The 27,917-nt window shown below is 55.9% G+C and overlaps 9 protein-coding genes across 9 annotated transcripts; 4 read left to right on the forward strand and 5 right to left on the reverse strand.

Moving 5' to 3' along the window:
• Window positions 1-723: 723 nt before the first annotated feature.
• On the forward strand, window positions 724-1,571 carry K489DRAFT_366747 (uncharacterized protein; the record flags this gene model as incomplete). Its single annotated transcript, XM_033602805.1, has 2 exons — window positions 724-840; window positions 879-1,571. 2 exons carry the CDS (start codon window positions 724-726, stop codon window positions 1,569-1,571), a joined length of 810 nt encoding a protein of 269 aa, XP_033464659.1.
• A 395-nt stretch (window positions 1,572-1,966) lies between these two features.
• On the reverse strand, window positions 1,967-2,683 carry K489DRAFT_386143 (glycosyltransferase family 32 protein; the record flags this gene model as incomplete). Its single annotated transcript, XM_033606199.1, has 1 exon — window positions 1,967-2,683. The coding sequence occupies one exon, from the start codon at window positions 2,681-2,683 to the stop codon at window positions 1,967-1,969; it is 717 nt and encodes a 238-aa protein (XP_033464660.1).
• Window positions 2,684-5,276: 2,593 nt separating this feature from the next.
• K489DRAFT_397865 (uncharacterized protein) lies at window positions 5,277-8,531 on the forward strand. Its single transcript, XM_033606918.1, has 2 exons — window positions 5,277-5,515; window positions 5,581-8,531. Exons 1-2 carry the CDS (start codon window positions 5,449-5,451, stop codon window positions 8,376-8,378), a joined length of 2,865 nt encoding a protein of 954 aa, XP_033464661.1. The 5' UTR covers window positions 5,277-5,448; the 3' UTR covers window positions 8,379-8,531.
• Window positions 8,532-8,851: 320 nt separating this feature from the next.
• On the forward strand, window positions 8,852-10,467 carry K489DRAFT_375742 (uncharacterized protein). Its single transcript, XM_033603751.1, has 2 exons — window positions 8,852-9,407; window positions 9,533-10,467. The coding sequence occupies exons 1-2, from the start codon at window positions 9,110-9,112 to the stop codon at window positions 10,255-10,257; spliced, it is 1,023 nt and encodes a 340-aa protein (XP_033464662.1). The 5' UTR covers window positions 8,852-9,109; the 3' UTR covers window positions 10,258-10,467.
• A 526-nt stretch (window positions 10,468-10,993) lies between these two features.
• K489DRAFT_406298 (amino acid transporter) lies at window positions 10,994-13,162 on the reverse strand (the record flags this gene model as incomplete). Its single annotated transcript, XM_033607237.1, has 8 exons — window positions 10,994-11,015; window positions 11,080-11,594; window positions 11,660-11,947; window positions 12,017-12,372; window positions 12,456-12,509; window positions 12,575-12,793; window positions 12,868-12,903; window positions 13,021-13,162. The coding sequence occupies 8 exons, from the start codon at window positions 13,160-13,162 to the stop codon at window positions 10,994-10,996; spliced, it is 1,632 nt and encodes a 543-aa protein (XP_033464663.1).
• Window positions 12,865-13,668, reverse strand: K489DRAFT_22440 (uncharacterized protein). The gene is made up of 2 exons (XM_033599758.1): window positions 13,021-13,668; window positions 12,865-12,903 (listed from the first exon to the last, which is right to left on the reverse strand). Exon 1 carries the CDS (start codon window positions 13,571-13,573, stop codon window positions 13,199-13,201), a length of 375 nt encoding a protein of 124 aa, XP_033464664.1. The 5' UTR covers window positions 13,574-13,668; the 3' UTR covers window positions 12,865-12,903; window positions 13,021-13,198.
• A 5,163-nt stretch (window positions 13,669-18,831) lies between these two features.
• K489DRAFT_406299 (uncharacterized protein) lies at window positions 18,832-20,673 on the forward strand (the record flags this gene model as incomplete). The annotated part of the gene is made up of 7 exons (XM_033607238.1): window positions 18,832-19,009; window positions 19,128-19,138; window positions 19,245-19,349; window positions 19,481-19,584; window positions 19,653-19,782; window positions 19,867-20,185; window positions 20,276-20,673. 7 exons carry the CDS (start codon window positions 18,832-18,834, stop codon window positions 20,671-20,673), a joined length of 1,245 nt encoding a protein of 414 aa, XP_033464665.1.
• Window positions 20,674-22,024: 1,351 nt separating this feature from the next.
• Window positions 22,025-23,968, reverse strand: K489DRAFT_366753 (uncharacterized protein; the record flags this gene model as incomplete). Its single annotated transcript, XM_033602806.1, has 1 exon — window positions 22,025-23,968. One exon carries the CDS (start codon window positions 23,966-23,968, stop codon window positions 22,025-22,027), a length of 1,944 nt encoding a protein of 647 aa, XP_033464666.1.
• Window positions 23,969-26,189: 2,221 nt separating this feature from the next.
• Window positions 26,190-27,758, reverse strand: K489DRAFT_375751 (uncharacterized protein). Its single transcript, XM_033603752.1, has 2 exons — window positions 26,858-27,758; window positions 26,190-26,708 (listed from the first exon to the last, which is right to left on the reverse strand). Exons 1-2 carry the CDS (start codon window positions 27,510-27,512, stop codon window positions 26,524-26,526), a joined length of 840 nt encoding a protein of 279 aa, XP_033464667.1. The 5' UTR covers window positions 27,513-27,758; the 3' UTR covers window positions 26,190-26,523.
• Window positions 27,759-27,917: the final 159 nt, after the last annotated feature.

Below are 27,917 nucleotides of genomic sequence, written 5' to 3' on the forward strand. Positions count from 1 at the left end.
ATGGCGGACTATCAAGATATCTGTGGCGCCATCGATTCGATACGACCCTGAGACTCCACTCCTCTTAGTGACGAGCCGTTAAAGCTTCACATGTGCCCTGTACATACTAAGCTTTTCATTCCCGGCTTACACAGATATCAACGCGGGGACAAGATCCGAATTGGCGTCGAATTACCTGTCTATGTAAACCACGGACGGAGCGGATGTTTGCACTCGTTCCAATTACTGCGGCTTCCTCGGTCGCCAATGTACCATTTATCTCTGCAATGCGCGCATCACCAAGGCCTGCAGATTGTGCTGTGGATTCGTCGATTCAAATATCCTTGTCTTATCCATTTGAAAGCGCTTTGAGTATTTATCCGTTGAGAATCCATGAAAGTCTCCGCTGCGTTACCTCCAATGACTATACCTACGAAGCATCAAGATCGCACCCCTCAAAGGCAGATTGTGGTCATCATGGGCGTGTCGCACAAACATTCCTTCGTAAATGACATGGATTAATCTATGGCCACACTTGACCGTTTATAACCATACTATTCGACAATGATTCTCGGCCTTGTAGGTCATACCATCCGCTTCAAAGAGTGGCGCTTATTAAAATCTCGTTGACCGCAGCGATGACACTGACAATACACGCCAGCAAGGCTTTGTCAACCTCGACTTCACAAACACGCACGTATAACCTGATTGACATGCAAACCTGTACCATCTCACGGCAGTAATATGGCATCTGACTTGGCTGCTGCTCTGGATTGGTACAGACCCGTCGCCACAGCTTACAACGAGCGCGTGGTGAAAAAACTTGTGAAGGCTGTGCGGTTGAATTTCACGCCGCGCGAAGTGAATACTGAATCAGGCTACAATGAACCTTTTTCCAGTTGGAAGGATACACCACCGAGGGCGCAATATCCAAATGCGTCTACTTGACGGCTCTACATGGACGCGAGTCCTCTTTCGATCTCGGTCCTAATCCGAGCGCAGCCGAGCTGGCTGGGCAAATTTACTACAAACCTCCCGAGAGTCTCATAGATGCCTTGCCACTGTTTGGAGACCCGTTTTCTGAGCAAGAGTTGTCTGACCACAAGAATGAGCTCATCGACCACCTGCGACATCAAGCCGCTATTAGTGGCATCTCCTCTAGCTTCGAGCTCCCTGAAGACTGGTTCGAGTTTCTACGTCTAATACGGGAGCTTCGCGGGCCTGGATTACCCGCATTCAGCAATCACTGGCATGTTGTGCATATTTCAAGCCTTGGAACATCATACGATGCTGGGCATATGCCTTACTTGAAGTCTGCGATCGAAGAGCTATGCTGGGACGTAAGCCTTCAGTGGTGGACAGGTGGCGAAGAACGAGAGGACTATGTCTTCTATGTGTACGCTCGGCCGAAAGGTTCTGATCAGGCCTTTCGATGGCAAGTCCTGCAGTACCGTCAATATGAGTGTTTCGTCTTCAATACGCTCGCCGAGTATGTCCACGAGACAAGCGCACGTCCTGAAACGGAATATGCTGACCCATCGTTTTGGGAGACGTGCCTCCCCTTCTGTGGAGATTTCACTGATTATTGGTGATGGACGGCGCACCCCCACACGTACGATGGCCAATCAAGCAATTTCGATATGCACAGCAAATCGGGCATAGAGCATGATGTCGTCAACGGCAAAGCAGCGGTGCTACACGAGCTAGTTAGATCGCCGGCGCCCAGATGTCCGCAGGTCCAGCTTGTCAAGTATGTTCGCCGACGCATGCGTTCGCCAGGTAGGGGTTTTGTTATAACAGACACCGGACGGTTCATGACTCGGCTCGCAGATGTCCGCGTGGAATTTCCGCCATGTGAGTGCCGACATCTAGCTGGGAGAGCGGCTTGACCGAGGGGCCGGCCACCTATTCACCGAGCTGTACAGTCTAGGCGTCACTCAGAGCAGAGGTAATGGTCCGGGGATTTTCTTCAACCGATATGTATGATTCATCCCAACGGGACCTGTGCGATATGCCTCATGAGTAAGTTGAATCGTGAATCCTTCTCCTTTACCACATCGGGTGTGAGTTCTCGGAGATAGGCGTGGCCACCCCACGAGTGATATGCTAGCTGGCTCTCGTACATCGACCCACCCCATGCGTCCATGTTGTCCTGAAGGAGTGCAATGTCATCGGCACCAATTGGATCGTGCATATATTGCACATTCCACGATTCCCAGAAGGGCCAGTAGAAGACTGGAGGTGAAAGCGGGCAGATAAGATCCTTGTGCTGGACTTGGAGTCTCTTCGGCATCAGAACTGAATGTTCAGCCCATTTCGCCTCATCGAACGTCTTATAGCTATCTTGCCAGATGGAAATAAACTCGCTGCCAGCGCGGGCTAAGATGACAGCGTTACATAGACCATATCGATCGCCGCCCTCGTGGCCGAGAAGAATGTCGCGCGGGTTAGTAAGTAAGTGCTTAAAAGGCCTAAGAATGTAAACGTCCGTATCAAGATAAATGCCGCCTTCCTGCGCTAAGACTGCGAGCCGGATAATATCCGCCTGGTGGGCGAGTACTAGATCGGACAACTTGTAGCCGTTCGGTACTACAATGTCTTGTCGGCGTAACTGTACTAATGTCACATGGTTCTTGAGCTCTCTGAACCACGAATTAGACGTATTAAGGTCGAAATGGTGAATCTTGACCTCCTCTGGTTTCATGCGTAAGAGGACCGACTTTATAGCAAGAAAGGTGGCGTAGCTGAGTTCGTACTGTGCGCCCTCGTCTGAGAGGAGGATGTAGTGGACAACATGCGGTATGGGTTCCTTGCCATTTAGATCATGGGCAGCGCGGCAGAATATCTCTTCCTCGGTCTCTTTCCAGTCCCACCACTGTGCACGTCTGTACGGCCATAATTGCTGATTCAAGTGAACAAGCATCAGCTCCCCGGAGGTCGTGAATGATGCATACAGATACACGAGAAATGCGAGGAGAAAGGTGAGGAGTGCCGTGATGCGCCAGCAAGGCTGCCTTGTAAGACATGAAGAGCGAGGGTTTCTCGAACGTCTCCACGAGAAATTTTGATAGCCTGGCAACATGTCGGCGGTCGCGGATCTGCGCAGGATGTATGCGAGTGGTGACAGGTGCTGGATGAATGTGGCACGAGCGAGGCGCAAGGGGAGTTGACGTCCGATGAAGATCTCGTCCGAAGGTAGACGCTGTCCCCAAGATGATCCAGTGCTCGCGAGAGTGGCCAACTTTTGGACCCAAGATATTTGAAGCTGCTCTGGAAAAGATCAAGTACAAAGAAGAACTGTGTCTGAATGCGACACTGTGCTCCCCCGAGGGCCCTTTGCGGTCTCTCTCTCCTTACTCTCCGATCTAAGGGTGGCACAGGTTTCGCAACCTGCGATTAATAAGCTTTTCATAAAAACGCGCCGACTTGACGCGTGCGCGCGGCGCCCGCCCCGGCCCTGAGCCTTGTCGGAGGAGTAGATCCTGGCCTGGGCAGCTATCGAATATAACTCCATGAATTTTGTGCGCAAGATTTACCAACCTGAACATGCACTTTGGATAGACATTGTCTATGTAGTTTCAGCAAATTGAGTAAATACCCGGGCACGATGACGATACACTATACGACCAGACTGCATACCTACCTAGGTATGTAGGTGGGCAACATGCCGCACATTAAGGGCTGAAACCCGACGTGTCCAGCCGCGATTCTGCCCTTGGAAGCGAGTCTAGACATCTCCTGATACTTTCAAGACGAAGAAGATCACTTCGTACACATATCTCTTTCAAAGTCCATATTGCCAAATCGATCGTCCACGTGGTGTACCTCCGGTAAGTGTCGCACAATCTAGACAGCATATGGGACACCGCGGGCACTGACGTCTATGTGGGTAGGCAAAGTGAGCGTGGCCGGTCTATGGGCTAATCTTTGGGGCCCTCGTCATCTTCTCCACCCCCTGCTCCTGCAACTGCTTTTTCATGCTCGTCAGCGTGTGCGGATGCTCCTCTTCGAGCACCGTCTTGTGCGTTTCTCAGCATCGCTCGCCCATCTCCACCGCCAGCTGTAACACTGCAGCCATTAATAGCAGAGGATTCAGCGGATGCAGGCTGTAAGCCTCGTGGCTGTCACCGTGACATGGGATCGTCAGAGCCTCACATTGCCGTCGGACCGGAGGTGCACCGCCAGGCAACCGTTATCAGGGCTGAATGCACATGTACTCGGTGAGCAAGGCGCATCGGGAGGCGTTGATATATGGATCCGCTCCAGCGACGAGGTATGGTTGGCTCCTTCCCGACGGTGAGATCAGCCACGAGGGCCACAACCGTAGGCGGCAAAATGATCTGACTGGCTGACTTTCACTGCCGGGTAGCATGCATAGGACTGGTGAGGAAATCCTCGCTGCAGAATCCTTACTGTAGATCCGAGACCCAGGGACCATGATGATGAAGGACAGCCATCTAAATTTGGGCTAGTTCAAGGCCAGCGGCCCCCTAAATATAGATCCAATGGGCGGCCTCGGTCGTCTCGGGCCGCCGCCCTTACCTCTGGGATCATTATTTTACTGTGCCCAGGTGCCCAAGCAATTGCCATCCCCCGAGATCTTGCAGGCGAATCATTCTTGTCTACAGTGGCACAGTCCACGGCGACAGGATCATGATCGTTACTCGGGTCCCGCACTGACGGCGGCTCGTCTCATGCGCGCTTGAGACGGTAGTCTTACGACCGTGTCATTCAATGCGAAATTGCAATGTTACCGTGAGAGCAAATGGGTCGAATACTTCCTCTTCTCGGTCAGGGCTCAAGTAGGGCTCAGTCTCGACGACGCGGGTATAGCGTTGGTGTATGTATACTAACCTACACATTGATGAGTGAGAGTAAGCGAACGAGGCGGGTGAGATGAGGCCCGCAGTAGGATGGGTTATCGGATCAAAAAATAGGTAAGCTGCGCCGCCGCTCGCGAGAAGGTCCTGATGATCACCAGCACCACCACCATCAAATTAACCTTTTCCAGGTAAACAACTACACCGATCATTCCTTCGATACGCGCTACAGTCTCATTGGAGGATGAAGCCTGCAAACCTTGTGTAAATATATAGAATGTGTTTCAACATGCTGTGGTCTGTACGACGAGGACGACCACGATGATAACAGCACTAAGGAAGGAAACTAGTCGGGTGGGGAGAATGGTAGTAACCAACGCTCCTTCCTCGGTGCTCCCGCCGCTCAATTGGTGTGTGGTTGTGGTTTGTTGCTATCAGCACCATCCTGACGATTATATTATAATCACACGAGGCTCCCCACGGCGGACGCCACAACTCCCACCTCAATGACCGTTCCCTTGCCTACTGTCATGTTCACATCCACCCATTGAATCACGAGGCGTTCTTCACTAGTCGTGCCTCGTCGGCTTTGCTGGAACATAAATTGTAAGATACCACCACCCTCGGCAAGCTCCGACACCAGCGAGCAATGGCCGAGCCGACGTCGGACTTTGTCGCCGACACGGAACATCTGGCACAGAAGATTCTAAAGCAATGTGAGTCGGAATATCGTCCCTACCGCGACTTCGAAATACGGCGACTGATCATTTTTCCTCACCAGGCAATACCTCCTCTAGCCCTTTTCGGGCACTTGTCGGCTCCCTCCGACACCTGCGGAATGCACTTGGAGACATCGATACATCCCACGCCGACAAAAGCGTCGAAGATGCACAGGTCCTCGAATCCGTATCGGCATGTCGGACTCTCCTTTTCGGCCTCGAAGACAACATCGCAGCCAACAACGTAGAGGCAAGACCGACCGATGCTATCCTCTCTAGCCTCCAGTCTGCCATAGAGCGGGCCAGCAAACAATTGAATGCAGTCCACGAAGCGGCTGTCTCCAAATCCGACGTACCTGTCACAGCGAGGTCATCCCCTAAGCTATCATCATCGATCCCAGAGACGGAAGGGCCAGCTCCTGTCCCTGAAAATATCAAGAGGACCCACCTCCTGAGCCATGTCTACCGCAGTGAGAGCTACCATTCAGGCTCTGTCGCATGGGATTTCATGACCGGCGAGACTGATTGGAATGACTTTCATGCACCAATCCTTGACTTCCGAGGCTATTCGGTCGAGTCTTCAGCAAACAAACATCCACATTCCCGACGGTCATCGCCGGAGGGAGGAAGCAATGTCCATCCAGCAGACAGAAGCAAGCGAGGGAGCGAGGCGAGCAGTCATCGGACGCTTTACGGAGGTGAGACGCCTCCATGGCCATCACCGTCTCTGCATGGGCCTCCGATGGCCGGCTCTCCTAAGCACCACATCTCATCCTCGAAGAGCTCGCCAAACCTCGCCATGCACACCAAAGTGCGCTCTTTATCGGGCACCACGTTTCTCAACACTCCTCCGCCACCGACGATCCCAGAGACCGGAGATGGATTCCCTTGGGCGACTGCCTATCACAAGAGTGTCATTTACGAAACGCCCCGACCAACCTCGCCACCGGTCCGCGAAATATCCGCTAGTGTGTTGGGAACCCCACTGACTGCGCCGATCATGGAACATGGTCACTTTGATTCGCGTGGTCTGGCCAGCGCACATGAAACCGTCGACAGAAAAGGCTCGATCGCGCCAGAAAGACCAGCCTCCCTCACACAGCTATTAACACAGGTAGACGATGCTCTATCTCGTGTCACGCTTCGTGATGAACCGGGAGCGGCAACGGACGATCCACAAAATGATGATACCTCTGAGCGAGGTCGTGCGCCGTGGCCCCTGCCAATGTCCAACAGCCCGCCAGCATCGCATCAACCCAACAGATCTGCGGAGGCACATCGCTCTCTGGAACGACGCACCGGTCGCAAACGCTTCTCCTTTGCATCCGACCAGGACAGCCTCCATCCCGGCCGCGCGGAGTCCGAACGGGAACTTCACTCGCCGGTGCGCACGCGTGCACGGTCAGAGCTACGTTTCGGTGGCAAAGATCGTGTTTCGCAGCTGCAGCAACATCCACAAGAGGGCATCACCCACGACAGTTCTCACCAGCGGGATGAATCGACACTACCGGCTACACCATCTGATCAACAGCACATTCAACACGCCGTATACTTTTGGAACCAACGCCTCTGGAGCCTGGCGGAGACCCACCTTCGCGCCATCCTCGACAGCCTCCTCAAAGGCGAAGACAACGATGCACAAATTCGACGGGTGAAACATTTGTTGGGAGTCTGCTCCAGTTTCCAAGGCAAATGGGAGGCTGCGATTCGATACTTCATTTCAGTGCTGCGCGTGCCAATTGTCGACATGCTTCAGCTGGACGAAGCTGACGGCGCGGCCGCCTGGTGGCTTGCTGATGCATATGCGATGCTCAATCGGCGACAAGAAGCTTGGCTCGCGTACAGCTTGGCCGAACACGCGCCGATGTTTAAACCTCAAGCCACCCGGGCTCTGTGGCAGGTCATCGATGCCGAGAAGAAGCGAGTCATGGCCGGTCTGGTCCCTGAAGATTTCGACCACATCTGGGAGAAGCATAAGACCGACGCCGATGCCTTGAAAGGATCCATCCTCCACCCGTCCGTCGTAGAGGCAGACACGGTGTCGCAGTGCTTCAAGACAAGATTCAACTCCCTCCCCGCCAAACAACTGCTCCGCCCGGACCAAAACCGCGCGGAGAGCCTCCTCAAGGCCCGCGTGCCCGAGATGGCCACCGACACCTCCGCCATCGCCTGGTGCAACCACAGCGCGCCCGAGCGCCTCCGCCCCTCCGCCTTCCTCTCCCGCTCCCCCTGGCCGCTCCCCTTCGACCCCTTCTTCACCATGGCCAACGTCCAACGGGGCCGCTTCGTCGCGCACGAAGGCGACCTCTCGCACTCGCGGCGCTCGTCGGAAGACCTCAGCGGGCGCAAAAAGGCCCGGCGCTCGATCCCCATCCTGGAAGGCTACTGCCTCACGTCCGAGAGCCTGCCGCAGCTGGTCGCCGCGCTCCGCGAGACCCTGCGCACGCTGGAGATCGCCTTCATCGAGGAGCCCGACGCCGCGAACATGGCGTTCCGCTGCCGCTACGCCCAGATGGCGCAGGGCGTCGCCACGACCTATTACTTCAGCATCACCGTCTCCCGGGGCCTGACGGCGAAATACGGCGTCAAGATCGCCCCCGATGGCCTCTGCGCCGCGCGCCTCGTCGGCTCGTCGAATGCGGGCGAGCAGGAGCGCGGCGTGCCGGTCTCCGAGCGCGCGACGTTGAAGAAGCTGATCAAAGACACCTTCGATCGTGCGTTCAAGGCGCGGCGCCGGGCGAGCGGTGGGATAGGTGGAGGCAGTGCTGGCGCGAGTATGGTCAGTTTGGCGCTGGCGGTCACTTCGAGTGCGGAGGCGACGATTTTGAAGGGCGCTGAGTCGAAGGAGCTTGCTGTCTGATGAAGTTTTGGAGTGGACTCATCAGCGAGATGATTTTTTTTGGTCGTGCTTTCTTCTCCTGTTCGTCGCTTTTGCGCTATGTTTTTAATTTTGGCGAGGATTGCCCTTTCTTCTTGTCCAAATATGACGGATTATTTCAATTGAAGATACTATTGTTATATACTATTCATCCGTCAACCGCAGGCATGTCTCGATAAATTCGTCTCCCATTCAACGGATCAAACATCGAGGTGTGAAAAGGAAGCAAGCTGTACTGCAGCGATGTCGATCGATCGGCCACGTGTGGCTGTGTGGACGTCGGTTTGAAGATTTCCACGCACGTGAGTGTTTCTTCCAAAGTTCGATGTGACCCGTCGACCTTCCTAACAAGGAGAAAGATCGCCATGCGGCAGTACAAGGTCAGATGTATTGCACTTGGATAGACCTGGAAACTTTCATGTGTCCGCCTTTTCCTACGTTGATAAGGTGGTTGGCAAAATGTGGCCTCCGAACCCTGCATGTTCGCGGGATGGAGGCGTCGCCACGAGCGAGTAAACGACGGCCATGCAGCGCCGAAGCGTCAGAGGCGCCGCAGCCACGCATCTGCCGCACCTGCAAGAAAGGTTCGAGATCGTCTCGGAAGGGCTGGTGTCGTTGCGTGCAGGTCATATATTAGATGCGGACAGGGCGCTCCGATGTTTCGTCGATGGTTCTTCCTCTTCGCATGAAGACGGAAATGCGTACAGCACAGGATGATTCTCTCCACAGTCTCGCTTGCGATCGCGATCGCGAGTGTGCGAGCACAATCGCAATGTTACTTTCCCGATGGCACGCCGACCGATAACTTTGTGGCCTGCAACAGCTCCTCCTCCTCCTCCAACGACGGGTTCAGCAGCTGTTGCGGACGGAACGATCTGTGCACCACGAACGGGCTCTGCAAAAACGCGCAATGGGATCAAGAGAACAATTACTACTGGCGACACGCCTGTACCGATCCGAGTTGGAAATCGCCCAACTGCCCGAATTACTGCACGACGGTGGACAATTCCCGTGAGTAGTTTCGCCCTTGACCGCTGCTGCTAGTTCTCGTCACACACACGCATATACACACACATACAAAGAGATCCATCGGAAGGAAGAATCCACTAACGGGACATCGTCACGATGGTTCGCAGCCGGACAACCGTGGAACAACAGCCACATGGTCTGGGCGTGCACGCAGACGACCTACTGCTGCTCGCCGTGGCGCTGGCCGAACAACGGCGTGCCCGGACGGTCCGCGCGGTACACCTGCTGCAACGACACGGCGGCCGTGTTCGACGCTGGGCCCGCCGTCTACCTCGCAGGCCAGATCTTCTCCACGACCCAGTTCCCCGCGACCTCGGCGACCGCGACATCGACGACGACGGCGACGGCGACCCCCACCGCCTCGTCGCCGTCGGATCCGTCGGTCCCGCAGGGCCTCGGGCCCGGCACCGCCGCGGGCATCGGCGTTGGGGCGTCGATCGGCGCGATCCTCCTGATCGGAAGCGCGCTCTGGCTGGTCCGACGGAGACGACGACGCTCCCGCGAGCCAGCAGAAGGGGGAGCGGGCGAGGCGGCGGCGAAGGCGGACCCCTCCGTCACAGACAGCGAGGAGGCGGGGGGAGAAGCGCCGACGTCGTCGTCGTCGCCGGTCGACGACGGGGATTCCGCCGCGGGAGGCGCCCGCGCGTGGCGGCTGAGCTCGGCCCATCTCCCCGAGGCGGACGGCTCGAGCGGACGGTATGAGCTCGAAGATGCGCCCCGAGGGGGCATGTCGGAGGCGGATTCGCGTGGGAGGTATGAGCTGGGATTCCCGCGGCCGGATTCGCCGGAGTTGGTGGCGGGGCAGTTTGATGGGAGGAGGGAGTTGGCTTGATGATGACGATGAGGGTGGTGGTGGTGGTCATGGAATGATGTGATGTGATAACGATGGGAATGTTTGTTTGTTTTGTGTGTATGCGTGTGTGTGTGTCTGTGTCTGTATCTATGGGACCATACATTCAATTATCCCCGCCAATGATTGTATACGACGAAAATTGAAGATTGAAGAGAGAGACGAACTGCGGGATTCCCGCGGCGGCGACGGGCGAGCCAGCGAGAGGATTCACTCTGACTTGATAGGGATATATATGCATCGTAGTAAGTAGACAATGTGCAAGCGATCGGGGCGGCGTTCTCCATTTCGATTTCATTGCGTCCGATCCTTTCCGTCTGGTCGATAATCCCGGGAGAAGAGAGAGCCTCGGAAAGCCAACCTTGCCTTGCTCCCTGGTCGTTGTTGCATGGACCGAGTCATGCCGACCACGAGGCGGGACCTGCAGCATTTCGTCAAATCGCCGTGCGTGTCACACGTCTGGATAAAAATTCCTCCGTTCAAGGGTAGTGTAGATGGTAGATGTAGAGATATAGTATATGTCTGTAGATAGATGGATAGATGGAGGAGCCAACAACATATCGTACCTTCCCAGGCGGGGAAAAAGAAACTCCGCTCGTGACATCATCTTTGCGCCCGACCCGATTTCCCCAAGAGAGCAAGAAAAGGAAAAGCAGAAAGAAAGAAAGAAAGGGGGTGTTTGTAGAAATGTTAAAAAGGTTTAATTCTTTTCCAACGATCAATAATCCTTGCGCACGTAACTATTTGAAATCGTCAGCTTTCCGTCCGGATGTCAGTCCCGTCGGGGGAGGGGCGAAAACTCACTGTACAGGACCATCATAATGATGCCTTCCGTAGATGTAATAATAGATCAGCGCGAAGCTGACGACGACGCCGTAGATGAGGATGGCCCAGTTCATATTCGGCGCATCCGGGCTGGGGATCTGAGGGAAGAAGAGGAAGACGAAGGCGACGGAGAGGAAGCACAACGCGGCGATGTTGGCGAAGATTCCCAGGCGGCGCCCGACGTTGAAGCGCGAGGGCGGGAAGGTCTCCCCGCGCAGCTTGCGGATCAGGACGACGGAGATGACGACGATGTAGGAGGTGAAGAGGCCGGTCGCGGAGACGGAGAGGATGATGTTGAAGGCTGGCGGGGAGCCGATGATGATCAGCGCGATCAGGCTGGTGAAGATGAGGGTCACGTAGACGGAGTTGGTGGGCACGCCGTTGCCAGGCTGGACGCGGGAGAGGAAAGCATGGAAGGGAAGTCCCTTGTCGCGGGCGAAGGCGTAGACTTGACGACTGCTGGTGGTGACTTGGTTGACGGCGCAGAAGAAGTACTGGAGGTGAGCAAATTAGTTTGGCCGTTCGAAGGAGACGCGTAGAGTCGAGCAGGATGACTCACCAGGACGATCATGACGATGATGAGCACAATGACGGCCGGCTTGGAACCCGTGATGTTCAGCATGACAGCGACCCAAGGTTGACCAGAGGGGTTCTTGCTGGGATCTATGAGGTCTTCCGGGTTGGCACCGACATTGAACATGAAGGTGACGGTAGTAGCGAAACCCAGGACGTAGTTGATGATGGCGGCCGAGAACATGGCACGTGGAAGGACGTGGCCCGCATCGCGGAGTTCTTCGGACAAGTGCACGGCGGAGTCGGCACCCAAGTAGGTGGTGGTCGGGCCGACCTATCATCAAACGTCAGCGCAAATGTCCGTATGCGGCACAGACAGCTTTATTTCATCGTCACCACTTACAATACCGATGAGTGTGGCCAATCCAACGCTGCTCCAGTCGTTGCCATTCTGGAAGGTGGTGAAGACCTCCTGGGCTGGCGCGCGGGGACCCATGACCCACAGAATGATGAAGAAAGCGAAGAAGCCGAAGATGTGCAGGATGACGGCCAGACCTTCCAAAACGGGCAATTTGCCGATAGCAAATGTGTTGAAGGAGATGGCGCTGGCGACCATGGCCATAGTCAAGAGAGCGCCGTGCCAACCTTGGGCGACATAGCTCGGGTCGCAGACGGAGATCAAGGCCATGATCTGCTGAGCGCCAATGTATGCGACCGTAGGCATGGCAGCTTGCCATCCGAGCGCACAGAGCCAGCCGACTGGGTGACGATCAAGTCAGCCGAATTCGTGGTTTTGCGCTTTCAAAAATGCGGATGGAACACGGTAAGGAGGCTGTACATACCAGCATAGGACAAGACCTTTTGATACTTCGCAGGCGCAAATTCACTGACCCAATCTGTGAATTGTCGTCAGCATACGATCCTTGGTGGCTTCTCAAATCGGAAAGCCAGTGTCACTCACGATATTGTCCTCCAGACGTAGGCGCCATCGATGCCATCTCAGCCATGGACAACATGACGAAGAAAGATCCGAAGCAGACGACGAGTGTTATCCAGATGGCACCAGCGGTACCGCCGTTAGCGAGGGAGAAGACGGTCAAGACGAGGGAGAATTCCCATGTCAGGCCCAACACCATGACATATCCGACGATGGAGAAGAATCGAAAGCGACGTTTCAGTTCTGCATTGGGGTGGAATTCGTCAGCTGAAGAGCGCCTTGCGGTGGGGATGCGGGAGTTGCGCGAGGAGACCCACCTTGCTTTTTACCCAACCGTCTCATATCACGTTGATCTGTGAGGTGGAGAATGTCAGAAAATCCACGCTCTGTATCATTTCATCGCATTGACGACGACGACGACGACAACGATGACGACGTCGCCGCTGCTGCCGGATGCTGATATCGCTCACCATATCGTGGATCGTAATCCCGCGCCTGCACCTGTTTGACCTCATCATCGTCGAAGCTGTCGGCCGGAGAAGCGGTGGCGGGGAAGACATCCTCATGGGTATGAGGGTGCTTCCCATACGGCTCCATCGCAATGTCGCCCATGTCGATGATGATGATAATGATGATGGCCGACGACGTTCAGAGCGAGGTTCCAAGCAGAACGAAAGAGGAAAGCGGGGACCCCGCAGGTGATGAAAAGAAATCGCCAATGTCGCGTGGAGTCGGACGTTGGCGAACGGATATGTCCAGAAATCGGGGTGGCGCGCACGCGAGATGAGATGAGATGAGATGGATGATGGAGGAGGAAGCAGAGGCGGCCGAACCCGCAGCGGCGTCAGGGACTATGCTGCAGTCCCTAGTAGTGGTATGCAGAAAGAGGACGCTCTTCTTATCTTTCTTCTTCTCTCTCTGACTCCGACTCTGACTCTGACTCTCGGCGTGTCTCAAACACGCAGCACAAGAGACTCCGGGCGGATGGTAAGAGAGTGGTGAAAAGAGGAGAGAGTCGTTCATGCAGCTGTCTCGTTCGGTCAGGGACAAGATGGAGTAATGTAGGTACTGTAGATTGTATGTATGTAGATTGCATGTATGCTACTGTCCATGAATGCGCGCCATGTACACACCCACCCACCCGCACACACACACACACCAACACACACCCAGGTCAAAAAAAAGATGGAACCTGTTAACATACTTAGCACCTAGTAGGTATGCACGGTGGATCCACCTCACAATCGGACATATCTCAAAAAGCGTGGTCGGGGCGGAGAGAGGGAGATACAGTAGTACTCGTGGCCAAGGGATTGGCACGCGCGCGCCTTTCACCTCCCGTTCGTTCGTCCGTCCGTTCGTTCGTCTCGCTCGCGCACCACACATCGGTCCATGCTTCCTTCCCTTTCACGCCATTCAATCAATGGCACCACCGTCACCACCACCACGAACTAACTAATCATCAATGGTCTCTGCGACCATGTGAGAGTTCCTCCGCCACCCATTGCGCTATCCCAACACCCCGGACCGCCACCTTATCACGAGCGAAGGGGGAAAAAATGTCATCGTGCACAGGCGAATGGCAAAACAGAGAGCACGCGCTAGAAGGGACCGGGGTGGAAACGCGAGTCGAGATGGCCATCCGCATTCGCCGCCGGCCGACCGGTTTGAGAGAGGGAGGGATGTAGAGAGGGATGCATGCATGCAGGTATGCACGAATGCCGACGAGAAGAGGAGGAGGGGGAGATGGAAACGCTGGAACGAATGGAAGCCTCAATCCCATGCATGAGCCGCGGCCCTGGGGGATGGGATCTCCCCACCAAATGTGAACGATGAGAGAAGATACCGTCTGTAGATAGATAGATACAATCATACACACATGCATGCTGCGATGCCTTTGTCCTAGCTGCGATAGTAGATACATACATACATCCATACACACATTCATACATACATTCATACATTCATACATACATACATTCATACATTTCATCCACCCATACATCCAAATGGAGGGAAGAAGGGACCCGACGATTGGATTTCCACGCTAGAACTTTCTTTCCTCCCCAAGCATCTACGGTGGTGGTGCACCACACCCTGCAACAAGCCCCGGCGGAATGGGCTGGAACGGGCCAAGTTCGGGGGACCCATTCATCGATCAACCACCTAGCTGCTGCAGCACCCGTCGATCGGTTCATTGACCATCCGCGGCGCCCACACACCTTTCATCTGTCAAGCATAGCACAGCACGCAGCACCCATCATCAACCACGATGCATGGTACAGTAAGTACACAGTACGACAGTCCCACCACGCTTCCCGTCTTTCCCACCCTCCCACCGGGATCAGTCGCATCATCATCCTCATCATCATCACCATCATCCATGCACCCACCCATGCGACCATCGATGTAACCGTCGACCCGACCGTTTCCACGCGACAAAGCGGCAAAACGTCGAGGAGAAAAAAATAAATTCCCATGTGGGGACGAGGACTCGAGGAAAAGGTCCCCTGGTACCCTTATCGACTAAACCCCAGCCCACCAGGGCCCTTTTCCCGCTGCCGATTCTCTCGGGGCGACATCGTGTCGACCACGTGAGAGAGAGAGAGAGAGACAGGACGAAGAAACGATTGGGCCCCAATCTCGCTTCGGAGCGGTTCGAGGATCCCATGCTTCGCTCCGGAGTCGTATTCTCCTCCAGACCATCACTCGCCAAATCCCCCAATCCGTCATCCGATGTCCCATAGATTTCCGGTGACGGAGGAGAAAGAAAGGGGGGTGGAATTCCGCCCATTCATCCGAACGACCGTGATGATGGCCGGTTCTCCCGCCGTTGTGAAACGCCCGTCACGTTCACGCCACGCCACGCCACGAGGAGGCTGGCGCATGCGATGATCGTCGGGAGGGAAACCCACTCGAAAGGAATTCCCGACTCCTCGTTTCCCGGGAGGGAACTACCTAGGTATGTAGGAGGAGAACACAGACTTCCTTCTCCTTTGTCCCCTCCTCGTGCGAAGTTGGCAGGTGGCACGCTGGAAACATGCTCATGGGGAAAGTCCATCATCGTCGTCCTCGCTGAGGCCCAGATGAGGGCGGAGCAGAGTGGCGTTGTTCTGATGGGGAAAAGGTGACATGTCGCCTCTCTGTCTCTCTCTCGCGCGCGCGCTCTCGGGATCTAGTAATACACGTCGCGAAACCGACGCCGTCCGTGTGTGTGTGTCTGTGTGTGTGCACGATGTCTAATGATAAGGGTGTTTCCACACATGCGGGAGAATCTTCGGAGAGAGAGAGAGAGAGGAGGGAGAAGGGACGAACGTCTGCGCTTTGGTCTCGCCCGCCTGCAGTCACATCCAGTTGCAGTAGTCCCTGACCCCGTCGTCGCGCCGTGCTCGATCTCGCATCGCGCATCTTGCACAGGGCTCTCTCTCTCTCTCTTCATCTCGACATGTCATCTCACACACGTGCACATGCACCTCTACATCTACATATATACATACATACCCACACGCATACACGCATACACACATACACGTGGGCACAGCTGTCGCACACATGAGCCCACACGGGAACAGGTCGCAGTAGTCAGAAATCTTTTAAAGATCCACGCGGGTATGACAGCAGAAGGGGGGGTTTTTTTTTTCGCGGGTGGTGGTGCAGCAGAAGAGAGTCGGCGAGATGCATCGGAGGGGAGATATCTCGTCCTTGCTCGCCGACGTTTTCATTTCCATACCGTAGAGCGAATGAATTCCTCAATCTGGACTCGAACAATTTGCTGGATGCGATCCATTCGCCTCTCGGTCCATCTCGTGTGTGTGCTTCGACGACGATGAGAGGGGCGTCGATGTCAATACAGATTGAACGCCGTCCGGTGCACGTACTGTACCGTACGAGATCTGGATGCGAGAGGGACGGACTTGGCAGGCACCACCCACCCGGCACTTCCTATATGGAAACCGCCGCTGGAGGCACGACCGACAGGGCTGAATACATCACGACGATGGACAAGAGGTATTATTATCAACGGTCCGGAAAAAACGTGGCGTCGGGGCAATACATAGATCCCTGAGCCCAGGTACAGGCACAGGCACAGGTACAGGTACAGGTACAGGTACAGGTACGCACGATGCGAAACGACACCAGGTCCCGTACCAATAGATGGACGGATGGATGTCAGTGGTGGAGAAAGGGATACGATGAGGAACGAGGACACCCTTGTATAGCACATGCCGTCCACCGCCGTCCACCGTCCTCGTCTGGTGCAGTTCCGTTCCGTCGTAATCCATGCGCAATCCATGGGCGCTGGGGTCCTAACAAACCATCTAGTGGGAGAGAAGACGACCGCGCACGTTTTGGTTTTCTACTGTATGTTTTTTCGCCACGTCTGGAGCATTTCCCTCCCTGGGCTGTGCTGGGGGGCAGTCATGATGAAGGCGATACGGGTAAAGTCCGGACCCCCGGGCGTACAGTCCAGTCCATATACTGGAGCTTCACACGCATGAACGAAACGACAGCGATACTTTCTCTTATTGGCGGGAAACAACCCACGACAGCGACACTTTTGGCGACGTTCACGGGATTTTGCGCCATTCGTCCAGGAATGGAACCTTCGCCATCGCCCTTTTTACTTTTTCGAGAGACGGAAAGGGAGAGGGATGCGCTGGACGATCGATGGGTGAAACTTTTTTTCCTCTGGTGAGGATATCTCTCCTCCCCTCTCGAGGACATCAGGAGACCTTCTCATTGGGTCGCGAGGGTGGCCGATGTCTCTTGGCAATCGATCCATCGGCGCGGCGGAGGGGAAATGTCACGCCAGCCACGCGGGGGGTTGGAGTGCTGTAATACTGCCAGGTGGATGTATATGGGAGGATAGGAATACTACTGCCAGGTGGATGTATATGGAAGTATTCCTGCTTATTACTACAGTGAATACATCCCAAGGAGGACTGTGGTCTCCCCAGTTTTCGGTGCACCTCTGTCTCGAAGAAGCGAGGGTCTCGCCGCTTTGGAGCCATCGACGGAGTGAGACATGTCTTATACTTTCCAATCTGGACTGTCCTTTCCACAGAGCATCCTTTCTAGAGTGTATATGTTGGCCACGATCGGGAGCATCTCTGTCGGCCCACCTGGTTCTGGGCGTGCAGATGCAGCTGCACGAACGCCAAGGACCGCTCCCGGGATGCGACGGACGAGACGAGAAGGAGACGAGATGACCCTGATCGATGCCTGCAGTCGGTCTCCACTATATGATGCATGCGTCCGAGGGTAGGAGTATATGATATGTGCTCATAAAATAATATATCACATCCGAAATTGCACGGGGGGTGAGGTTTCGCCCTCGACCGACGTCCCAGCGCAATATATATCGTCAACGACAAGACAAAATATATCGAATACCCTGAGAGGAGATTTTCCCCTTCCGAATTCGAGACTAGGTACCTAGTAATAATAAAGGGTAGAGAAAGTCAAGACAGTCAAGAAAATCTGGGGCACCACCACCGCTACCACCGCCGCTACCACCGTCGCTCATCACTTCATCACTTCAGCATACACCCCAAAGAGTATCGTCTCACTAAATTTATACCATTAACCACATCCACCACCAACACAACCACCGGCACCACCACCACCACCACCATCATTCTCCGCCGCCACCACCACCGCCACTACCACTACCACTACCACTACCACTACCAGTCTCTTGTGCAGTACGAGAGAGAAGACGCCTCTGTCCCTGCCCTACAGTAGTCCTTCCTCTCTCTCCCTCTCCACATACATCGCCGTCATTCTACTACTAGCGATACACACCCTGATCGACTGCGCATTCGTGCCGGCACAACACTCTCTCTTTCCGGGGAGGCGCAATTCTCTGACATCTCGTTCCGACCTCACCTGCTCACGAACCTTCCACTGTCAGTCGTGAAAGGGAAACACATCCCTTCGATCCGCGCGTCGCTACCGGGGAATCCTCCTCCTCTTGACCTTGTTGCCGCCGTCGAATGCGCTTTGAATAGAAAAGCTTATGCCGCTTGGGCCGCTCACGCGGAAATCCCTGGTCATCGCCGTCGCTTCCTGTTGGACGTCTGTTTGAGAGAACGACAGAGATCCTTGTGGAGGAGATCTACCTAACCTAATTCCTCGCGCTTGGGAAAAGATTCCCCATTCCATCCTTCCGGCGAGAGAGATAGAGAGAGAGACCAGGATTCCCAGTACTGGTGGGAGCGCCCGCTCGCCGCGCGCGCAGACTTCATCCATCCATCCATCCATTCGATATCACCATCATCATGAGTAACGATGCCACACAATATGCGCTCAACGCCGGCTTTCAGACCCCGACATCAGACGATCATCGCCCTTGGCTGTGGGTCACCACCCTGCTGTCGCTGATCTACAGCTTCTTGTGCCTCGCGGCCCGGTTGCTGGCTAAATGGGACATGTTCTGGTGGGACGATGCCATCTTAGGTATGTGTGAGAGTGCGATGCAATGCAGATCCTCCACCACTCGACACACCCTTGTACGACACGATTGAAACGGGAAACCTTCGGTGTGCTGACCATCTTCTCTGCTCTTGCCTTCCAGCCGCGGGATATGTAAGTTCTCCGACCTGATTCCGTCGCCATGCATGACCATCCGCTCCCTCGGGAGGTGTCACAATGTGTCACTGTTGCGCATACTAACCCCCATGCGTCTCTTCAGACCTTTGCAGTGGTCCACTGGGGCCTCATTTTCAGCTCCACTGCTAATGGCCTCGGGGTGGCCGTCGGCGCGATGTCGCAATCCTCCTTGGACATGGCTTCAAAGGTAAACTTCATCATCTCCAAGAGGGAAATTCTCCCTTTGTATCCCCGGGCCATCACCGAAACCGCTCGGATGGAATTCCAAATCTGCGTCGTGCTTGCGTGGATCATCTGCTGACCTCTGCCTTGCAACAGCTTTACTTTGCTGCCCGTCCGTTCATTTTCCTCGCCCTAGGTCTCTCCAAACTTTCCCTACTCGTCTTCACGAGGAGGATCTTCCAGGGCGACTTCCACGGAGAGTGAGTGCTGCCACAGCTCTCCTGCATGGCCGACCGGTCGAGTAACATCAGCTGACTTTGGATCAAAGACGGATCATCTTCGCGATCGCATATGCCATCACGGCCATTTATGGAATTGCCTCGATTTTCCTGAGCTCGGTCGGCTGCCGGCCCACCGAGGTCCTCACCGCGACGCCCGACGCGGTGTGCAACAACAACGTAAGTCCTGGATCGGGATTTGAAATCATCCTCCCCTTTCATCTCGAGGACCGCGCTTTTTAACACCCCATCGTCATCCTGCAGGCCGCCCGATGGGCCGTCATCGTCGCCCTCGAGATCCTGACCGAGCTCCTGATCATCGGCTTCCCGATCTGGTTCATCAGCAAGAACGAGCTGCGCGCCTCGAAGAAGAGGATCGTCGTCTTCGTCTACTCCTTCCGCGTCCTGGTCGCGGCCCTCTCGGTCATCGGCATCTTCCTCTACATCAGCTTCATCCGCTCCGGCGCGTCGAGCATCGGCCTGGTCCCCGTCGTCATCCTGGAGGAAGTCCTCCTCTGCATGTCCCTCCTCACCGCATCCATCCCTTGCCTGAAACCGTTCGTATGGGCATTCATGTCAAGACGTAAGTCTTTCTCCCTCTTCCCTCTCCCCCTCTCTCTATCCAGTAATTCCCATCCCCTTTTCACCTAACCCGCATCCTCTCTCTCTACAGATCTCGGCACCATGTACGGCACCCCGGACCCGTCCCAACAGCAAGCCTCCTACGCCCTGCAATCCGGCCGACGCGGCCGCACGGACATGACCTCCGGCACCCACCACCACACGTCACAGGTCCGCAAGGCCTCGCACCTCGGCTTCGACCAACCGACCAGCCCCGCCGGCGGCGTCCTCAAGCTCCGCCCCGAGCGCTCCCAGTACAACGTCAACGTCCACGCCTCCAGCAGCCGCGAACAGATCATCGGCGGCTCCTCCTCGACCGCAGCGAGCCAGCGCCGGAGCGCGGATAGCCTGAGCCCCGGCGGCTCCATCTCGCACGAATCCGGCCATCATCATCATCCCAATCGGATGGTGATCCATCGGGATGTGGATTTCCAGGTGGCGCGGGAGTGAGGAAGAAGGAAAAGTCCGGCTCCCGATTTCTAGGAAGTGGGGGGGAGAGAAGATCTCCCCATGGTCCGATCTCATGCCTTTTTCTCTATATCATCTTTTTTTTCGTGGACTCGTTGTTTTTAATCGTCTCTCTTGCGTGTCTTCCTCGGTGGGGGTGGGCAAAAAAAGGGCCAATCCTTTCCTTCTTCTCCATAGTCCCCCGTTTTTTCCAATGATCCCATGTTTTCGTTCCCGTTTTTTCTCTGTTTTCTTTCTTTTTTTTTCTCCCTCTCTCTCGTCGCGGGTCGATGGATCTTGGCCTGTTCTTTCTTTCTCTTTGTCCTTCTGGTGGCGGAGGGGGAAACGGTGGGAGGAGATGGATAGGACGAGGGAGCGTTGACGAAATGAAAGAAGAAGAAGAAGAAAGAGAAGAAAAAGGTGGAGGAGATGGGGGAGAAACTTACCCCTTTCTCCTACAAGATCTCCACACCGATTACATCACATTTCGAATATAGAAATGTCGAAGAGGTTCTCTTTGTATGCATGTATGGATGTATGTATGTATGATGAGAATCATCCACGGCCCAGGGCCCGATCGATCGCCTCGCCGAGGCCGTTCTCTGCTCTCGTCTCTCTCTGCTCCAGCCGAAGAAAAAAAGGAAACAGTGAGCGCCGCCCAAGACAGGTGCTGTCGAATCCGTGGTGGATATCGCGTGGCGCGGATGTCTGCTTGCGTGATAGTCCGTTTCGTTTCGTTTCGTTTCGTTTTCATTTTCATTTTCATTTCATGATGATCAAGCTATAACCCCTTTTGTGAGAGAGAGGGAGGGAGGGAGGGAACGACGGTCGAGAAGGCATATGTGTCTATGTAGGGAAGAAGCGAGACGGGTGATGGAAAAGGGCGCGGGACAAGAGGCAGATCGAGGGGGATCGGAGAGGACTCAGCAGACACAGACACGGGACAAAGATAGAGAAAAAACTTTGAACGAATAGGTAGGTATCACTGAGCATTTTTATCCCTTCGGGCTCCCCGCTGTAAACGAAAAAAAGGTATCATATGTCCAAAAAGGGGGGATGACGAGAACCCACGGATAGATGGATGGATGGGAAATCCCAGCGCGAGTGTCCGCGCGCCGATCCCACGAGAAACGTGCGTCGTTCGCCATCCTCCGGTCCGATCCCCACGAGCGGAAGAAGTCAAAGCGCTCTGCCGATCCCTCCTTCTTCTCTCTCTCCCTCTCTCTCTCTCTCTCCTCCACGAAAATACTCCGCATGTGCGATAAGATGATTCGACTCACGCCCAGATTGATGCTCGCCGACTCCATCCCCATCATCATTCCGTTCCATCCCCGCCGGATCCCCTTCCTCTCCCTCACAACCAGCCCAGGCCGGCCAGCAGGGTCCTGGCGTCGGCGTCCTTAATCCCCGTGACGCTGAGGCTCCGCACCTGGCTGCCCTTCTTCAGGCGGACGAGGCCGGTGTCGACCTTCCAGGCCTCGCGGTCCTCCAGCACGAAGAGGTAGCGGCGGTTCTCGCCGTCGCGGAGGGAGGCGCGGATGACGTGCAGGACGCCGTTGGCGGCGGGGCCCATGGGCCCGTGGCCGGAGACCTTGACGCGGCCGGAGCTCTCGACGGACTTCAGGGTCCAGGCCTTGACGTCCCACTCGCGCTGCGGCACGCCGCGGACGTCGTCGTCGATGAACAGGCCCTCGGTCTCGATGCGCAGCACCAGCCCGTCCGTGACCGGGCCCTGGCCGGACACCAGCTGGGCCCGCGGCTTGCCCGGGAAGTTGTCGCTGAACAGGTAGACGGCGCGGATCTGGATCTTCATCGGGTCGTCGGTGGAGTAGGGCCCGCGGTGGGAGGGCGGCGGCGTGGTGCGCGCGGTGCTGTGCGACGCCGCGTAGCTGCTCTCGCTGCGCCCGGAGATGCTGCTGCCGGCGCCGCCGGGGTGGTGGGTGAAGGCCTTGGACGGGGGGCCGCGCGGGGAGTCGTAGGGCCGGTAGGAGTGCTCGTCTTCGGTGCCGACGTGCGACCGGGCCGAGGGCTGTTGGTAGGCGGCCGGTTTGGCGGGGTTCGATCGGCCGCTGGCGGATGCTGCGGCGGCCGCCGTTGCAGCGGCCGCTTGCTGTTGCGCCCTCTCGCGCTCCAGGCGTTCCAGGCGTTCGGCCTTGTCTCGCTCGGCTTTCTCTCGTTCGGCCTTCTCCCGTTCGGCTTTCTCGCGGTCGGCGCGGTCCCGTTCGGCCTTCTCGCGTTCGAGCTGTTGGAGGCGATCGCGGACCGCTTTGTCGCGTTCGGCCTTTTCCTTCTCGGCCTTCTCGCGAGCTTCCCGCTCCTTGGCCTCCTTCTCGCGGGCTTCTTTGGCGCGGGCGAGGCGCTCGCGATCGATCCGTTCCCGGGCCTCCTTCTCTCGGGCCTCCTTCTCGCGGGCCCGGGCTTGCTCCCATTTCTCCTTCTCGGCCTTGACTTTGGCGGCTCTTTCGGCCTCTTCACGGATCCTCTGGGCTTCTTCTCGTTTTTTGCGGAGCTCTTCTGCGCGCCGCCGCTCTTCTTCGCGTTTCCGTGTCTCCTCTCGCGCCTTTTCCCACCCGCTCGCGGCGTGCGGATTTGTGCGAGGTTGGGGCGGAGGAGGTGATTGTGGTTCAGGGGGTGGAGGCGGAGGCGGAGGCGGAGGCGGTGGAGGTGGTGGCGGCGGCGGCGGTGCTGCTGCCTCTGGCTCCGGTTCGGGTGCGGGTGGTGGTGGAGGCGGCGGCGGTGGCGGCGGCGGTGGTGTTGATGGTCTCTGGTGATATTCGGGCTGGGGCGGAGGTGGAGGAGGTGGCTGGGAGTGGAAGTTCGGAGGTGGTGCGCCAGGATAATTATGCTGTTGATAGTGATGTTGATGTTGATGCTGCTGCTGTTGTTGCTGTTGACCAGTATAGCTGCCCTGGGGAGTCGGTCCGGCATCGCTCTCCTTCCTCTCCCGGGGTCCCTTTGATGTCTCCGCCTGTGTCTTGCCGATCGCCCAAGCCCCCACGCCGACGGCTGCTACCAAACCCAACACCCCGATGCCTCCACCTCCAGCCATCACCAGCGCGAACCATTGTTTCAATATCGGCAAAGATAGGGTATAGAGCGTGACGGCGAGGAGCGTACAGGCGACCCCGGCGAGAAAGCTGTTGCGCTGAGGCTGTAGTGAGGGTAGGTAGAGGAAGCCTCCTCCGGCGGAATGAGGTGGGATGATGAAGATGTCGTAGTTTCCCGGAGGCAGGCCGGACGAAGTGCGCGGGTTCTGGCCATGAGGCGGCGGTGGAGGCGGCGGTGGCTCAGAAGCCATGTGTCGACCTCGCGCTCACCCAGCGCCAGGGGCCGGACGTGCGATGCACGCTGTCGGTGGAGGATTTCCTGTCTATGACCACTGGTGGTCGCACAAGATGTGAATGATCTCGCTAGGCCTTGATCGCCTGTGGAGATGCATATGCGCAGTCGAGCCTGAGATGGTCCGTACCGCGCTGGAGATGGCGGGCCTGGCTGTGTCCCGGAGAGGTCTGCGTGGGAACACCGGTGTTCTCACTTCTGCGCGATCCGCTATGTTCAGAGCGCACAGGTTTTCAGAACAGTCTATGCCTCAAAGTGAAAGTCGTTTCCTCATGTATTGCCTCCTGGGCATCCTCGTCGTCGTTGCAGTGACCGATGGGAAAATCAATTCAGGGTGATCGCCGAGCCGGGAGAGAGAGAGAGGGCCGGATCGACTTGAACGCTGTGTTGCTTGAAGTTGTCCCGTGAGCGATTCGTGTTGATAGGAGGACAGCGCGTGGAATTTACAGGATTCGAGTGCGGACGGAAAGCGTCTGGTCTCCTGCGTGCGTTGTGTCGTGTTGTGTTGTGTTGCAGGTGTGTTGTGTTGTGTTGTGTTGTGTTGTGGTGGTGCGGGCGGAGTTTGGTGTGGTGCGGGCTGCAGCAAAAGAAGGGAAGAACGACAGTTGGAGGACAATGTGACAGGCCAATGATGAAAGCTTCGGCGGCTTGGGATGGCTGCAAATCCCAAAATCCCGGTGCACGGGCGGCAATCAGCCTCCACCACAACCCTCCCAAATCTCTCCCTCTCTCTTTCTGTCTCTCTCTCTCTCTCTTGCCTCAGTGTTACTGTTATTAATACTGTTGTCGTTGTTGATATTACAGTATGCCTAGCTATGTCTCTTATTGGATCGTCGTAGCAGTGTTGTTATTATGAGAGTATGTCTGTCTTATTGCATCGTCGTAACAGTGGCGTCTACACCTGTCGGAACCGCGTAAAGAAGCGCTGGATGTTCATCTGACATACATATATATATATATATATGTCCACTCCATGAGATTCCGATCTCTCAAACGGTGATACAGTCCGTTTTCCCTGCAGCGAGACCGCAGATTTGGAATCGGAACCTGTGTCTGTCTGTCTGCTCGGGACTCACAAGGCCGAGACAAAAACGACCGTTCAAGCAGAAGCGTTATCAATGATCCTGTATGTCTGTATGTATGGACAGTATGTGTGAATGCCGGAAGAAGGGGCGGGCGGAGATCGTGCAGCGGGCGTGTGTCCTGTCTACATCGTCGTCCCACGGTACTGCGCGGACTTCCGGGTGGAACAATGATCTCATGCCGCCCACCGACACAACTGCCGAACAGCAGTTCATAGCAATCTTCCTCTTCCACCGGCGGAGACAACAGGGGAGATCTCCACTCCAAGAACAACGTCCCACCGCGTCCACGACCCTCTCCCATCTCTCCTCCTCGATACGATACGATACGATACGACACGATCAAAACAGACGGACAGCTCGGGTCAACAGAGGACGAAAGGGACATCGCTGCATGAGACTCTGCCGTGTGGCCAGAACCTCGCCAAATGCCCGATGCGTGATGGGTCCACGACGACCCGCCACGTTGTTGGATCTCACTGGTCGACGACGAGAGATCGTCGGCGTTGTTGATACGTAGCATGGGGATCGATCCAGGACATCGGCATCAGACGATACCTCCTCCCACCCGCCCCGCTCGTCCATCCCGGGAACGTACAACGGGGCATTCCTCGCGTTTCAACCCGACATTTCCATCGGACTGCTGGTCGCGACGGACCTGCCCGCCAGCGCTCCATCGATGGCTGCATATCGATGAGGCCGACGGGCGTATAGCATGCAGCGATAGTGCGATCCATGGGTTGCATTGTGCAGACCGCCTCGTCATGGCATCATGAGGGAAATGGAAAGGAAAAAAAAGGATACCGTGGCCCGTGTGGGAAACAACGGCCGTGTCGTCGAAGTTCCGAGGCGCGCGTGCGTGTCCATCGGATGCGGAGGAAGGAGGTGGGGAGTGGGGACGGACAGACAAAACAAACAAACAAAGAGGCAAAAATTCCGTCACCGAAGGCCAGGGGCTGAATGGCCTGGCAACGCCCGTGTGGGGCGGGCCGGCGACCACCCATTTCTGTGTGTCGTCGGAAGCCCAAGACACCACCCAGAGCAGAAAGGGTCCATGTCCGGCGCCGTGATGACAAAGTGTGTATCCATCGCGGCGCAAAGCGAACACTGTTGCTCATGAACGTTATTATTATTGTTATAGAATAGGAGAGAGAAGGGAAATGAGGCGATCCTCCGATGGCGGTGTCGTCGAGTGGACAGTGACCCAAACATCCCTGAGCCATATCCATATGAGAGACCATTAGCATTCAGGCCCGACAGCGAAGCGCAAATTGAGGCATAGCATACATCGTCCAGAATACATGGAAAAAAAATACATCCAACCATCTGAAAAACGAAGAGAAGAAAAACGAATCCCCGCCGGCCGACGGGGGCTTTCCCCAACCCCTAGATAGATCCCTCCTCCTCTAGAAAGAACATGGAAGGTATTGTTCTAATCCCGCTTCTTCGCGGGGATCACAGCGGTCTCCAACCCCTCGAGGATCTCCTGTCCGAAGACATAGAGCATGTACAGAGGGAACACGAGCCAAGCGCCGTTCGGGATGATCCATAGGAAGATCAAGCTCGTCCAGTCGTTGTGACCGATCGAGTCGAATCCAGAGAGCGCTTCGATGAGCCCTGTAGCAAATCACACACATATCCGTCAGCAACAATGTCCTCCCGTTAGAAATGCAAAGGATTCGCATAGCACAGAAAGAGATCCATCCAGGAGGAGAAAAGGGGAGAGAGAGAGAGAGAGAGAGGAAAACAACAAAAAGGAAACTCACAGTAAAGCACCGTCTTCGCAAACGTGACCAACGCCGTGCTGTACGCCACCAGCACCGCGATCGCCGCGACCCGGCCCTCCAGCGTGCGGCTCTCCGTCAACCACCTCAGCCCGCCCACGCTCCTCATGGCATCGGGGGCGCCGCGGCCGACGACCTCGCTCTCCCGCGCGCCGTACGCATACACCAGGTAGAGGTATCCCAGGTAGGCGGCCGTCTCGACGAGGTTGACCCAGCCCTGCGAGGCGGTCCAGCCGTCGTTGGACTCGTACGCCGGCCAGCCGTACACGTAGTCCACGCGCCCGTACAGCTCGTACGGCGCCCAGATCGGCGAATGCAGGAAGCCGCCCGGCATGCTCCATGGCCGGAGCAGCACGTATCCCGTGTCCCAGATCACCAGCGGCAGGCTGATCGCGAGCCAGATCAGCGTCAGGTTGGAGGGCGTGTGCGTCCATGCGCCGGCCGCGCGGGCGCCGGACGGGTCGGTGGCCTTGGAGAGGGAGGTGGTGCTGCTGCTGCTTTTGGTCGGGGTGGGAGTGGGCGATGCGCTGGCGGCGGTGGTGGAGGAGCGCGTCGTGCGCTTGGTGGGAGAGGACTCGCCGGTGAGGGACGCTGGCGGTGGAGGGAAGTCCTTGGGGTGGTTCCTGGTCGCGACCATCTTGATGAGCTTGTCGCGGTGAATAGTTGGGTGGTCGTAAATATATCCTGCGGTGCTAGACGATACAACACTTCCGTAAAGCGAGTTGAACAGATATGCGAGATTTGCGCAATTGCGAAAAAGAAGGTCGATCAATGGAGGAGGAACCAGACCCTTGCTGGCTTGCTGGCTTGCTTGTATTTCTCCGCTTTTTTTGATCGCTTCCAAACCCGGGGTAGAGACGTTGCTAGGTATGTTCACTCTCTGCGACTCGAAGCCAGGTGTGAATAGTGAAGTGCCCAGGTGGTGAAAGGCAGTCCTTTTATTCTGATTATTATTATTCTGATTATTATTATTATTATTATTATTATTATTATTATTATTATTATTATTATTATTATTATTATTATTATTATTATTATTATT

This window comes from Dissoconium aciculare, assembly GCF_010015565.1.
Source record: "Dissoconium aciculare CBS 342.82 unplaced genomic scaffold K489scaffold_1, whole genome shotgun sequence".
NCBI lineage: Eukaryota > Fungi > Ascomycota > Dothideomycetes > Mycosphaerellales > Dissoconiaceae > Dissoconium > Dissoconium aciculare.

Coding starts and splice junctions, on each gene's coding strand:
- K489DRAFT_397865 (XM_033606918.1), top strand. CDS start 5,449: ATGGCCGAGCCGACGTCGGACTTTGTCGCCGACACGGAACATCTGGCA. Junction 5,516..5,580: donor ACAGAAGATTCTAAAGCAAT/GTGAGTCGGAAT, acceptor TTTCCTCACCAG/GCAATACCTCCTCTAGCCCT.
- K489DRAFT_375742 (XM_033603751.1), top strand. CDS start 9,110: ATGATTCTCTCCACAGTCTCGCTTGCGATCGCGATCGCGAGTGTGCGA. Junction 9,408..9,532: donor CACGACGGTGGACAATTCCC/GTGAGTAGTTTC, acceptor GATGGTTCGCAG/CCGGACAACCGTGGAACAAC.
- K489DRAFT_22440 (XM_033599758.1), bottom strand. CDS start 13,573: ATGAACGACTCTCTCCTCTTTTCACCACTCTCTTACCATCCGCCCGGA.
- K489DRAFT_375751 (XM_033603752.1), bottom strand. CDS start 27,512: ATGGTCGCGACCAGGAACCACCCCAAGGACTTCCCTCCACCGCCAGCG. Junction 26,709..26,857: donor TGCGAAGACGGTGCTTTACT/GTGAGTTTCCTT, acceptor GATTTGCTACAG/GGCTCATCGAAGCGCTCTCT.